At 47.8% G+C, this 14,065-nt stretch overlaps 1 protein-coding gene across 4 annotated transcripts in view; it reads right to left on the reverse strand.

Annotated features, from left to right (window-relative positions):
• CAD (carbamoyl-phosphate synthetase 2, aspartate transcarbamylase, and dihydroorotase) overlaps positions 1-14,018 on the reverse strand; it is a 30,151-nt gene extending 16,133 nt beyond the window's left edge. For all 4 annotated transcript variants that reach the window (XM_027850416.1, XM_027850415.1, XM_027850414.1 and 1 more), the window contains exons 1-22: positions 13,937-14,018; positions 13,658-13,797; positions 9,731-9,860; positions 9,280-9,422; positions 8,757-8,898; positions 8,434-8,605; positions 8,009-8,194; positions 7,728-7,827; positions 7,196-7,345; positions 6,802-6,933; positions 6,443-6,676; positions 6,104-6,325; positions 5,681-5,869; positions 5,114-5,238; positions 4,815-4,945; positions 3,328-3,440; positions 2,596-2,840; positions 2,121-2,367; positions 1,565-1,663; positions 1,223-1,447; positions 961-1,143; positions 550-768 (exon numbers count right to left, since the gene is read on the reverse strand). In XM_027850416.1, the coding sequence (XP_027706217.1) occupies positions 550-768; positions 961-1,143; positions 1,223-1,447; positions 1,565-1,663; positions 2,121-2,367; positions 2,596-2,840; positions 3,328-3,440; positions 4,815-4,945; positions 5,114-5,238; positions 5,681-5,869; positions 6,104-6,325; positions 6,443-6,676; positions 6,802-6,933; positions 7,196-7,345; positions 7,728-7,827; positions 8,009-8,194; positions 8,434-8,605; positions 8,757-8,898; positions 9,280-9,422; positions 9,731-9,860; positions 13,658-13,797; positions 13,937-14,018 (3,609 nt within the window). The remainder of the gene's footprint in view (positions 1-549; positions 769-960; positions 1,144-1,222; positions 1,448-1,564; positions 1,664-2,120; positions 2,368-2,595; positions 2,841-3,327; positions 3,441-4,814; positions 4,946-5,113; positions 5,239-5,680; positions 5,870-6,103; positions 6,326-6,442; positions 6,677-6,801; positions 6,934-7,195; positions 7,346-7,727; positions 7,828-8,008; positions 8,195-8,433; positions 8,606-8,756; positions 8,899-9,279; positions 9,423-9,730; positions 9,861-13,657; positions 13,798-13,936) is intronic.
• Between the last annotated feature and the right edge of the window lie 47 nt (positions 14,019-14,065).

Below are 14,065 nucleotides of genomic sequence, written 5' to 3' on the forward strand. Positions count from 1 at the left end.
TCCATCCACCCTGCTTTTTTTTTGTTTGTTTTGCTAGACAATGGGGTTAGGTGACTTGCCCAGGGTCACACAGCTAGTAATTGTCAAGTGTCTGAGGTCACATTTGAACTCAGGTCCTCCTGACTCCAGGGCTGGTTTGCTCTATCCACTGTGCCATCTAGCTGTCCCCCACCCTTTTTCAAACTATGAAGTGTAAGCGTACATTGTGACTGTAATCAACTTGTTACATTCCAGAAAGGATTAAATGAAGATAGGCAAGCAGCCAGACTGTAGAGCCTAGAGTCAACTTCTAACTTAAAATGCTCAGGGGCACCGGGGAAGGCTTCTTGGCATCTTAAGCTGCCAGCAAGCCCACTCCCTAGACACTTTCAAGCTTCAAAATTCTGGCAGATCCCACAAGGAAGGTTTTTCCCTCTCCCACTGTAATCACAAAACTTTAGGTACAAAACACAATAACTCCTCATTACCAAGTTTGGGGAGCTCTGCTCTAGCAGTAAAGAGGACATTAACTTTTAACTTCTACTTCCAATCCAAGCCTTCTCCTGTTACCTTGGCAATGAGCTGCAGATTGAAAGGCCCCGTGACCTGCAGCTCTTGACCCACGGCATGAACAATCGCTTTGATCCTTTCCAATGTCTTGGGTGTGATATCTTGTGGAGGAGTCACCAATGTGGCATCCCCTGAGTGCACCCCCGCATTCTCCACGTGCTCTGAGATAGCCACGGCTACCACTATGCCATCACAGGCCACAGCATCCACGTCAATTTCCTGAGAGCCACAACGCAGAATGATCATGCAACAGGAGAATTCTCCCCCACCAAATAGCAGTGCTCACCCCCTTGTTCGCTAAGTAACCACAACCACGATGTCTCAAGAGAGACAGGAGATGACAGAGAAGGGGACAGAAGATGTGAGCAGGGAAGAAGAGGAACAGAGACATTTCTGCTCACTGTCACCAACCTTGGCCTCTTGGATAAACTTGGAGATGACCACGGGGTGCTCTTTGGAAACAGCAGCTGCACTACTCAGAAAGCGCTCCAGGTCTCCGTCGGTATAGGCCACATTCATGGCGGCACCACTCAGCACGTAAGAAGGGCGGACGACACAAGGATACCCCACGGTCTGGCAGAACTGGCGGGCAGACTAAGAAAAGCAAGGAGGTCAAGCACTGCACGTCAGACCGAGACTCACTTGTGCTCCACAGCCCCCACACCAAACCTACCTCCAAGTCACTGAGCTCTCGCCACTGAGGCTGGCTGATACCAATAGTGTCAAGGAGCCGAGAAAACTTGAATCGGTTCTCGGCAGAGTCGATGGCCTCTGGGGAGGTCCCAAGGATCCGACACTGCTGCCTATGCAGAGCCATGGCCATGTTATTGGGCAGCTGCCCTCCCATAGAGAGGATCACACCCTCGGGGTTCTCCAACTCATAGATATCCATCACAACCTGCAGGGGATGAGATGCTAGGGGTCAGGGAGCAGGCGCTCTCTGCCTACCTCACATGCAACCCAGCAGAATTTCAGTAAAGCCAGTTAACTCTGCCCTTTTCTTCCATTCCCTTACCTCAAAAGAGATCTCATCAAAGTACAGTCGGTCACACATGTCATAGTCGGTACTCACTGTCTCAGGGTTGTAGTTCACCATGATGGTCTTATACCCCATCTGTGACATGGAAATGTTATTCAGGAATGACAGGAAATGTTACTCAGCTAAAGGGTATCAAGGGAGAGGTAGAACTAGGCAGAGAATGAGAAAAATGTCCTTACTGAAATTGACCTTCAGGGCCCAAGAATACCCCCCCAAGAGCTGTCAGATGATGAACAAACTACCTCAAGAATTAACAAGCCCCCAACTACTCAAAACATTTTTGTAAATGCTGGAGTGGGTATTCCTACATGGGTGGGAGTCTGGACTAGATGACCTCCAAATGGGGTTCCTAAATCTATGATCCTATGATAGAAACGAGGTATAGAAAACAGCGGCTTGGATGAATAACCAATTATACTAAGCAGGTGTGGGAAGAAATCTCCTTCCCAATTAATTATGGGCACAACCAACATTTGTCAGGGACAGGAAACATGAAGAAGACCTAGTCCTTCATTTTTGTGAAAGCCCAGACCTTACGCAGCTGCCGGATACAGCCCACAGCACACCAGTCAAATTCAACGCTGGAGCCAATTCGGTAGACGCCGGAGCCCAGCACCAGGACATGGGGAGTATGGAAGGTCAGGTCATGGGTGGTACCCCCATAAGTCAAGTACAGATAGTTGGTTTGAGCTGGCCACTCTGCTGCCACTGTGTCAATCTGTTTTACTGCCGGACGAATGCCCAGTTCCTGCCGTAGTTTGCGGACGGCCAGCTCTGTGCTGGAGAGAAAGTAGGGTCAGAAATGGGCACAAAAGGAGTGCTAGATGAAACTGCTCTAAGGCAAAGATTAGAAAGGAAAACCTGAAATATTTCAAATCAACTACCCAGAGAAAAGACCTTGAGGTCTCCAGGTTTCTCCTCACAAAAACCTACCCCCAACTCCCTCTACCGCCTTGGCGGTCTGGTACCAAGGTTCCCTGATCCAACTAACAGGCCTTGACTCTGACCTGAGCACTGCAAGGGCAATCTGCTTGTCGGAGAAGCCAAGACATTTGGCCTGGTGCAACAAATCAGGGGGCAAGGGCTGCCCACGGTGTTCTTCTAGTTTTCGGGTGTACTCTATAATGCGCTTCATGCACTGCAGAAACCAGCGATCAATGCGGGTAAGCTCATAGAGTCGGTCTATGGTATATCCTGCCCATAAAGCAGCTGCCACTACAAATATCCGCTTATCAGTTGGTGTCTCCAGCTCCTGGGTGGGGGAATGGTTGGAAATAAAGGATCAAGGTTTGAACAAGAATATTGAGAGTGGGGTCAGGATATTCCATAGGGGAAGAAGAATAAGCATTTATTTAGTGGGCTAACAACCATTTAGTATAATAGAACCTTATTTGATCTACCCAACAACCTTGAAAGGGAGGTGCCATTCTTTCCCCCACATTACAGCTAAGGAAACTGAGGCAGAGATAAAGTGATTTGCCCAGGGTCACATAGGTAGTAGGTATCTCAGGTTGGAGTTGAACTCAGGCTTTCCCAGACTCCAAGCCTGGTCCACTGCCCTGGTCCTGATCCACTGCACCACCTGGCTGCCTCTGCCATAGGTCTGTCCCTAATGCACCATTAACCCAACTAGGTCCTAGGGAATGTTAGGGGTTGGCACCATTAGTGACAAGCTAACACTAGGGAAACAGCAAGGCAGGTTTCAGCCATCATTAGAGTGGACGAGGCTGCTCTCTCACCATGTCACTGACAGGCTTCATCGTATGATCAAAGCCAACACAGTTCTCATCCACCATGCGCAAAGCCTTCTGGAATGCCTCCTCAAACCCACGTCCAATAGCCATGACTTCACCTACGGGAGTGAGGAAGAAAAAAGGAGTGAGAGAGTCAGCCTGAAGAGACCATGGAGTATTCAGGCAGGCCTCAGTGTAAGGATATCTTGTCTACCATATGCTTGAATTTTTAGGGGGGAGGGACATGTGTGTGTCTGTGACAAAACCTGTGATTTCACTGGTATAGTAACCTCCCAATAAAGAAACTCCCTCTATGAGGGGGCAGATCAGAAAGGTCACCCAGCAGATAGGAGGCAGAAGAGGACCTTGAAGCCAGGGGTCAGACTTCCTGACTCTAAGCCTGGCTTTTGATGCACGATGCTACAAGGCCTCCCCACAATGTTTTACACAAAGACTTTTCACCCAGTTCAGCCATTTTGGGTTAAAGTTGGATGCAGTTTTATATGTGACCACACAGTCTAAATTATGTATGTATTTGGAGTCTAAAATTGCCACCTAAAATGCTGAAGAATCTTATCCATTTACTTTGTTCCTATTATAATGTCATTATGTTTCCATTATCTCTTTACATTTTTTACAATATCTATTTCAAGCACTGTATGTCTCCTGCTGACATATGATAAATTCTCTTATAGGACTGGCTAAAAATAATAGCTCATGTTTACATAGAGCTTTAAGGTTTGCAAAGTGCTTCACAAATATGATATTATTTTATTTCCACAACAACCCTGAAAGGTAAGTGCTATTATTACCCCCATTTTTACAGATGAGAAAAGTGAGGCAGACAGTGAAATGACTTGCCCAGGATCACACAGCTAGTATTTATTTGAGACTGGATTTGAACCCATATTTTCCTGACTGCAGGCCCTGTGCTCTATCCATTGTGCTACCTAGCTTTTCTATTTCTAAAATTACTATTACAACTGCTATTTACCCAAAATTACTCAAAATCCTTTCAGAATCTGGCAAAATCCACTATTTCCTGATGCTTAATTTTCACTTGCAATATGGACCATGGTTTTGTTAACAGGTTCTCTTTTTTGTTTTAAAACAGTGCAACACACATGAAAATGATAAATTGGTATTGTGAATGCTCAAGGAAACACATGCTATTAAAAAGTTAAGCCATGTCTTCTGATTGCCCTGGTTTCAGTTAATTAAACTGAATCACAAGTATCGTGGATTACACTGTTTCTGATCTTTGATTCAGATATCATCTAAATTGTTAAAATTCCTCTAAAAGAGAAGGATTCCGACACAATTTCCTGAATCACTACTGCTCCTTGGAGAAGGCAGAGAAGCACAACCACATGTGAGGAACACTGGAGACAGTCTTTATGAAAATGCCAAAAGATGCTAAAACGGTACTCAGAGGGGGCCATTATCATGATAAAATAGATACTTAGTGGTAAAGGGGTCTTTTGGTTTCTCACCAACACTCTTCATGCAGCTTCCAATCCGTGTGCTAACCCGTAGGAACTTGCTGAGGTCCCAGCGAGGGACCTTAACCACGCAGTAATCCAGGCTGGGCTCAAAGGCAGCTGTACCCCCAGTTACTGAGTTCCTGAGAAGCAGTGGCCAAGGGAGAGGTGAGGAGAGAAAATTTAATAATGTCCCTTGATGTTCCCATAACCCTTGTAGGACACCCTTTTCATCTTCTCTGTCTAAGAGGACTGAATACTTTCAGTCGAATTCTCCATCCTCCTCAAATCCCTCCCTCTACACCTCATACCTGAGTTCAGGCAGGGAGATGCCCAAAGCTAGCTTGGCTGCTACGTAAGCCAGAGGATAGCCAGTGGCCTTACTGGCAAGAGCTGAACTTCGAGACAGTCGTGCATTCACTTCAATGATATAATACTGCACAAGTATAAAAGGTGAAAGGAAGAAATCAGTGAGTCCAACGCAGAAGCCCAGGGTCTCATTGGCTAGGTAACTCTTATAGGGCTCTTTTTCTACCTGGCTAGAATATGGAAGGGTTAAGAAAGAAGAGTCAATGTCTCTGTTGAGTGAGAGAGAGCAAAGTCCTCCCTAAAATGGATAGCAGGGGAGAAAGAGCTCCACAAGGCCATTATGTCCCAGTAGCAGGACTCGGGAGGGTATGAGGCCCCCCCCCCATTTCTTTAGGCCTCAATGGCTCTATAGTTTGAGGATCATTGGGGTTTTGCTAGATGGAAGGTGGGGTGGGGAGGAGAGAGGGCATACAACCAGTGAAATGTATCTTAGGCAAGATGGGTTTGGGTGGCTATGTGGGAGGGGGAGTGAAGAAAGTTCATAGACATAGGGACTCAGGGTCTTTTACCTGTTCAGACTCAGGGTTCAAGGCATATTGTACATTGCACTCCCCAACAATGCCCAGGTGCTGGGTCACCTTGATAGCAGTTTGTCGCAACAGCTGGTATTCCCTGTCATTTAGTGTCTGGCTCGGGGCCACAACTATAGATTCACCAGTGTGAATGCCCAGTGGGTCCAAGTTCTCCATGTTACATACCTAGGAAGGTAGAGGTTACAGTAAGGGCCAATGCAATAAAAGCATTCGTAATCAATGCAAGGAATTCTTTCTGAGGGTCCCTCCCCCTTTTCTGGTCCCAGGGACACAATCTAATAAAAGTTTTAGCCCTGACCCCTCAATACTTAAAGGCTTCCCATCATCTCCCCTTAACTCTACTGCCTGACCCAAGGACTGTCCAGAATTGGCAGGGATCCCTCCTCTGACACAACTTACCGTGACGCAATTACCGTAGGCATCTCTCACCACTTCATACTCTATTTCTTTCCATCCCTTGAGGGACTTGTCTACCAGCACTTGGCTAGTGTGAGCAAAGGCTGGGGCCACCAGAGAGGAGAGCTCTTCTCTGCTGGAGGCAAAGCCAGAGCCAAGGCCACCCAGAGCAAAGGCAGCCCGCACCAGAACTGGGTATCCCAGTCGTTCTGCAGCCGCTTGTGCCTAGAGCAAGAAAAAGAGAAACAGAGGTAACAGTGTCTGAGCTCTTACCTCCTACCCACACCCAAAGCAAAAAGGGAAAGGATTCAGGTAATGCCCAGGGTCCTGGCCCTACTATACCTGTTCCAGGGAGTTTGCAGCCTCACTGGGGGCCACATACTCTCTGATCTCTGCCATCCTTGCTGCAAAAGCACGCCGATCCTCAGTCAGCTCAATTGTCTCCACAGGGGTGCCTAGGACCCGTACTCCATACCGGGCCAGAACCCCAGCCTTAGTCAGCTCCACACCACAATTCAGCGCTGTCTGGCCTCCAAATGTCAGTAATATACCATCTGGACGCTCATTACGAATGACCTGAGATGGAAGAGGAGCAAAGCATAGTGACAGGCAAGAGGTATAAAAGATCAGAATCCCAAAGCAGCAATTAACAAGCCACTGCCCCATTCTCCAGTGCCACCACCACCTTCTGCTGATAATACCTGGGTCACATAATGGGGAGTAATAGGCAAGAAGTAGACTTTGTCAGCCAGTCCCTGGGAGGTTTGCACTGTGGCAATATTAGGGTTGATTAGCAGCGTTTGAATATTTTCCTCCTTTAGAGCCTTGATAGCCTGAAATTGTAGGAAGCATTTGTCACCACCCAGATGCCAAACTATCTTTGTACCAATCTTCAGCTGTTCCCTAACAATCCTTGGTAATCTTCCCTTCCAACTCTTCCTCACCATTGACCTACCCCTGTCCAAATCTCTGGGTCACCCTCCTCCCAAAAGAATATTCAAGTCTCAGTCCCTCTATCTTACACTTTCGGTCCACCATTGGGTGGGGAGTAACAGACAGATACCAGAAGAAGAAAAAAATGAAGGTGAGCCTAACCTGAGAGCCAGAGTAATCAAACTCTCCAGCCTGGCCAATGGAGAGACCTCCTGAGCCCAGGATCAGCACCTTTCGGGGAAATGGAGGCCTGTCTCCTGGGGTGAGGGTACCAGAGGGACAAAGCCGCTCCATTAGCCTTTCATGAACTATAAAAAGGTAAGAACAGTTAGTCAGAAAAACTTACAGCTAGAAAGGACTACAGAGATTATCTATTTCAACCTCCTAATTTCACTGATGAAGAAACTAAAGCCCTGAAAGATTAAAAAAAAAAAGGAACTTTTCCCAGAACCACAGAGTTAAGTTAGTAACAGAACAGCAAGGACTAGAACCCAGGTTTTCTTACTTCCAGCCTAGCCCTTTTTCCACTAGGGAAAATAAAATGAACCAATCATTTTGTGGCTTAGCCTCAGAACCTTCAAACCATACCAGTTTCCCTAGTCACACCCACCTTATTCCCATCCCAGTGCCACCCCCATCCAATCTTGTCTGCCTTTAGGACCCCAACCTTGTCCCACTCAGGCCCCCCCCCTGCCTTGCCCCCAGCCCTGTTCTCCTTCACGGTCTCCAGGAAGATGTCAAAAAGCAACTCCATATCAGAGGGGCCAGCTCGGTGCTCAGGGTGGAACTGGACGCTGTAGAAGGGGAGCCGGGAGTAGCACACCACCATTATTATAGTTTCTGGTACTGCCAGTCTATTCTTCATCACCACCCTCAGCCCCCATCCTGGATGAAGGCTCTTCTGTCTAGTGACTGCTCCTTTGTTGGAGCAATCACCAGACATAGATGCCAGCCAGTCCCTCATCTGGCCCCCACCTGAAGAAGGGCAGGGTCTCATGTACAATGCCTTCATTGGAATGATCATTGGCATTTGTGAAGAGGGGGGTCCAGCCTGGTGGCAGAGATTCTGTTTCCACTGCAAATCCATGATTTTGGGAGGTTAAGAAGCACCGTCCAGAGCCCCTCAGCAGGCATGGCTGGTTGTGGCCACGGTTGCCATACCTGAGGGAAAAAAAAAATCAGCCAGAATATTTTCTCCCCTTCTACAAATACCAACTCATAACTTCACTTGTCTTTAAAGGTGTCTCACCTTGCCAGACCACATATTTTCACCCCTCCCCAAGCATTCCAAACCTTTTCTCTATTTGCACTAGCATCATGCCCCAGTACCCTCATTCCTCATCCGAGAGGTCTTAGCCCCTTTAACACACACCCTCTTCCCATCCCAACACGCTTCTCACCTCATCTTGTAAGTCTTGGCCCCGATGGCTAAGGCCAACAACTGATGACCCAAGCAGATACCAAAGACAGGTCGGGGGTTTGGCTCAGAGAGGACACGGCTCAGTGAAGATACCACAGTGGGGCAAGAAGCAGGGTCCCCAGGACCATTACTTAGGAACAGACCCTCATACTCTGGTAGGAGCAGAAGATGTGGCATCAACAAAGATACTACAGCTAGAACAACTCTCACTTTTCCCTCGGATAGAACCCATCAATCCCCTGCATCTCGATTTCCACCAACTCTGACTACTGTCAATGATTCCTGGTCACTTGCTCCACTCACCCTGGCTGTCTAATTTGTAGTCCCAAGGCACTACAGTGACCTCAGCTCCACGCTGGCACAGGCATCGGATCTGACTGTATTTTAGACCACAGTCCAGGGCAAGAATCCGTGGGCATCCCCCTGCATTGTATACCCTTGGTTCCTGAGGGTAGAAAAGGTAAGATATAGCATTTTAACAGCTTTCCTCCTCTCACCACTACCTCACCACCTTTCCATTCTTCAAATTAAAAACATTACTCCCTGTTCTCATGGCCCACCTGTACGCAATTGTATTTTTTTTTTAAATTCAATCTATTTTATTTTTCAATATGAATATGGCTTGTAAAAAAAAATTCTAACATGTTAAATATCTACTATGTGCAAGGTGATGGAAATACCAAGACAAAACCAAAACAGCCCCAGCCTTCAGGAAGATGGTCTTTCTAAGGGACTGGACTACGTGGACAATTGTTAAAGGTATAATTGATACACAGAGTTAGCCCTGGTGATACCCAGGCTCCCTCCCATTCCCCAAGGTCCATACCTTAATGGAAACTTCAGGTACAAGAGCTCGAGCATTGGGATCCAAAAATGGCAGGGATGAAGGCTCTATCCCATCTTGCACCAGTTTTCCCAGAAGCGATCCCTGTTCTCGCAACTTCTTTGTTAGTTCCCTTGTATCAACGCCTGTTAGAACAGAAGATCAATCAAGCTCAGCAGAGAGATTAGACTTCAGAGACAAATTTCCCCCTCAGTATCACACAACTATTTCCATAGGGATCCAAGTCCCAGACCAGGGCCTGCCACCGGACCACAAACAACCTTTCCTTCCACAGCCCCAGGACCCCATCCTTCATTCCTGATCCTATTACATCAACCTCTGATCCCAACTTTATCTCATCTCCCCCCCAATAGCAGGTCTTGATTCTCCCCAACTCTAGCATACTATGCTCTCTCTATCCACACCAGAACCCCTCCACTTTCCCCTCTAGTACCTTGGATACCAGGTATACCATGCTCCTCTAGCCACTGGTGCAAGGTTCGGGCAGCACTCCAGTGGCTGGGTGCAGAGCAGCATTCTCCCACCACCAGTCCTGCCACATGAATTCCTGATGACTCAAACCACTGCAAAAGAAAATTAGTGAGAAAGATCCCAGGGGCTACAACACTCCTAAAGGAATAACTGGTCAGAGAAGTACCAGAAACAGGCCCTTAGCACCTCGAGCTTTAAGCAAATATAAGAGCTCTTTAACTAGTCATTCCACCTTCCATCTTTCCTACTCAGCTCCGCTCCCCCACCATTCTATTGTATTCACTGCTAATGACATTAATCTTCCTAAAGTTACTCCCTTACTGGTACAAACTTCAATTGTTGTTTAGTTGTTCAGTTGTGTCCAACTCTTTTGTGATCCTGTGGACCATAGCATGCCAATGCTGTCCACAGTGTTTTCTTGGCAAAGACACTAGAGTGGTTGGCCATTTTCTTCTCCACTGGATTAAGGCAAACAAAAGGTTGTAACCTGCCCTGGGTCACAAAGCCAGGGTCAGAGGCCACCTTTGAAGTTAAGACTTTCCTCATTCCAGGCCAGGGCTCCATTTAGCTGCCTTCAGAAACTTCAACAGTTCTCTATCCAATCCAAATTCTGAAGTCTGGTTCTCAAGGCCTTTCGTGCCTTCTGGGTGCAATCTATCATTCTAATCAAGTCACCTACTACTGCTTATGCTCCAGTTAAACCACACTTCTGCCGCTCAAATAATTTCCTGCCTTCAAGCCTTTGCTCAGAATATTCCCTTCAGCTGATTGGCCTCTGCCACCTGCATTTGTTTCCACCCTTTGGAGACTTAGATCAAATGCCAAGTACTTTATGAAGGCTTTCCTGATCCTCATGAGTTCTTCTTCTAAACTGCCACAGAACTCTGAACCTCTCTTATGGCAATCATTCTGCCCTATATTGGTTATTTACAAATCAAATTAGGTATTACATACAGAATGCTTTACAAACCTTAAAACACTGTACATTTATCAATGATTATTATCATTGCTATTTATTTTGTCCCCTCTACTGCAAAAAGCTCCTTGAGGCCAGTATAGTGGGAAGATTGTTGTTTGTCCTTCAGTTTTCAAAGAGGACAGACCATGGCATCAGGAAGGTGATATCATGACATGCAAGTGAATTGGATTTAAATGAAGGAGGGCTGTGCAAAGTTACCAGCCTCACTTTCTCCTCTGGAGCTATCTGGGTCCAGTGGCAAGATATAGATAGGATGACTGGAGATGGCCCTGGATGCAGTGGGGGACCTTGGCATTTTTAAGCTAAGGTCTTTCCCAGGTCTCAGTCTGACTGAGGCAACACTCATTCAGTAATTAAGGCCAAGTAAGAGATAAGAAAAAGAATGGGCTCTTTTACCTAGTCAAAAATAAAAAGAAACAAAAAAACCTGGGAGGAGAAGACCCCTCAAGGTTTCTGGCCTTTGGGCAGTTAAAAGGACTATACATAGACAGAGCAGAGCAGCAGGGAATAAGTTTATTTTGAGGGGATGGTATAAAAATGAAGATGGTCTCACCCTCTTATTCCTACTCTTCTGACCCCCTACCTCTCCCCAATCCTCCTACAGAGACCCAAGAGACAGAAAGTGCTTTGGGATCCCAGATGGGATGAGAAGGGTCAGAGCCTCAATGGCTCCTGAGTCAGAGCTCTCCCTCCAATTGGTACTCTGCCCTCCCTGTATTCCTTTCCTCAACGAACACACATGCATTATCTAGACTGACTGCTTCATCTAGGAGGCAGGGAAGGTTGGGGATGGGGAGAGCTCTTGAATGGAGCTGATGAGGATGGGATCTAGACCCCAGAAAGGAAAAACCCTGGACTTTCCCACAAGGCCAAATCTCTGGCATTCCCCTGAGGATATAATCCCATCAACTGGCCTTTCACTGTGGTTACACCCAATCTCCCAGTTCTCTATAACCTTTAACCTAGCCTAGCCCTCCATTGCCCCCCCCCCACCATATCCCACCCTTAATCCTAGCTAGGCTCCATTCTCCCTTGGCCAGGTCCCAGGAGTTCTGTTCATCCCAGCTTACTGACCACTCCCATCCAGATCTCCCTAGACCCCCTCTTCCAGTCACCCCAAACTACCTGGCCACTCCTAGATCCTCCCACAGTCTTTCTGTATATAAGGTCCATCTTGTCACCATTAAGGTGCTCAGATTCTTATAATCTGGTCAACAGCTCACTAATGTTCAGACTCCTTAAGAATCTGGCCAATATGATGGATGTTCTAATCAACCATGTCTTTGGCTGAAAGAAGACTTGGGTCGAATTCTTTCGGGCAGGACCCGGGCATTGTGATTTTGGGGTCCCAGTATTCCTACCACTAAGGAATGACCAGGGGAAGCCTGAGGCTGAGAGACAAAATCCAGTCTGGGATTGAGCCCATTGGCAGGGGTCCTGAGGGCTCTGAAAGAAGAGGGTGCAGGGAAGCAGGAAGGCTGGCGAAGAGAACAAGGACACTCAAGTATCAACAGCGTTTTAGGTGTGCAACCGAACCTGGAAAAACAGTATGACTGTGTCCTGACGTCTAACTAGAAGATGGGGAAGACTCCCGGGACCCTCCAGTAGAGTGTAGGCTTAGAATCCCTACATGGAAACTAGAGACAGGGAGCCAAATGTCTGGGATCTGACAGGGAAGCAGCCCAAGAGCCATGGGGCCAGGCAAGAGTTTTGGTTCCTGCATCAAAAGAAGGGTCCTGGGGGCAGAAAGATAAGAGCTTGCAGGAGCCTTACGGAGGCCAGCTCTGAAGGCAAGACAATCAACACACTAAACAGGAGCTGGGGGAAGAGCGATAGGGCACCTGGGTCCTGAGGGGAGGCTGAAAGTGGGACTCCTGGGTCCCTAAGTCTGAATTTTGGAAAAGTGTGACCCATCGGTAAACCTGGGGAAGAGGGTAACTGTGGGTATCTGGGAAGCGATTGGAGGTCTGGAAAAGAGTTAAGGGGCCAGGAACTCATCAAGGATTCAGACCTAAGAGGGAGTTGTACTCCTGGTAGATGTGGAGGATGCTGCCACGAGGGCAGATGAGGAGGATGAGCAGTCAGCAGAAGCCAGGAGGTGTGAGGGGCCCTGGCTCAGACCTACTAGGGAACTATGCCAGCAAAGCTTGCTTCCAGGAGGCAGTTACCTCAGCTTCAAGATGTAATGGGAAGACTGAATCTGGAGTCAGTGAACCTGATTAGCTATGTGATTTTGAACAAGTGACAACATTTTAGACTATATTTTCTTATCTGTAAAATAGGTCTGATAGCTGCCCTACCAATCTCATAGCAATACTGTGAGGATCAAATGAAACTGTTTTTTAAACTAAAAGTACTATACGAATGCCAAATACTATTAAATGAATCATCTTCCCATTCCTTCCTTCCCTCAGCAAGCACCCAGCAAGAGTATCATATTCATAGGCAATCTATAAATATTTTAAGTCAAAATGGGTGTGGCAACATCCTTTAAGATGGGGTTCAAGTTAAGAAGGCAGACAGTGCAGACACCAAACCTACTGTCCTTATCAGCAGCATCCCAGTTGAGTCACCAAGTTACAGATAACCTCTGAGTCCTTAGGGCTCCTGATTCGGGATGCTGCTGGTTTCCTTCCAACAGTACATGGAAGAAACTCAGTAAATGTTTGCTAACTGACCAGAAAGGGGTAGAAATCGTGTTTACACGTGTATGGGGGTGGGGAGCAGTGAAGGGGACAAACCCTTTCTCTCTAGATCTTCCTTCCTACCAGCTGTGGCTGTGGAATGAAGACAACTAGGAGACCAGCACATCCTAACCCTTCCCAGGTAAACTGCAACATGCTCTCTGCAAATGGCAATAACAGAAGACAGAATGGCTTCGGGCGGGAAGGACCGGCGAGGCCCCTGTACCTGGCTGAGGCTAAACTCGTCCTCTTCTTCTGGAGGGATGCCATAGTTTCCCACGAGCGGATATGTCAGGACCAGGATCTGGGCTTTGTAGGATGGGTCGGTGAGGGCCTCCGGGTAGCCCACCATGCCAGTCTGGAACACTGGGGGAAGACAGGTCGGGGCAGCTCTCAGCAACCTGGCGTGGGGCGCTGGAGAGGGCACCAACCTGGGGAAGGCGGTGGGTCCCGCCAGGGGCCGGCGGAGGGAGAGGGCCTGGGAAGCCTAAGCTGGGGGACTTACCCACTTCCCCGGCGGCGCATATGGCCGCGCCAAAGGGCTGGCCGCGCAGGACCGACCCGTCCTCCAACACCAGCGCCGCCATGGAGCCGGAGCCGGAGCCGGAGCCGGAGCCGGAGCCGGAGCCGGAGC

The sequence above is a fragment of the Vombatus ursinus genome, unplaced genomic scaffold (genome assembly GCF_900497805.2).
Source record: "Vombatus ursinus unplaced genomic scaffold, bare-nosed wombat genome assembly UNPS02009062.1, whole genome shotgun sequence".
Lineage (NCBI taxonomy): Eukaryota > Metazoa > Chordata > Mammalia > Diprotodontia > Vombatidae > Vombatus > Vombatus ursinus.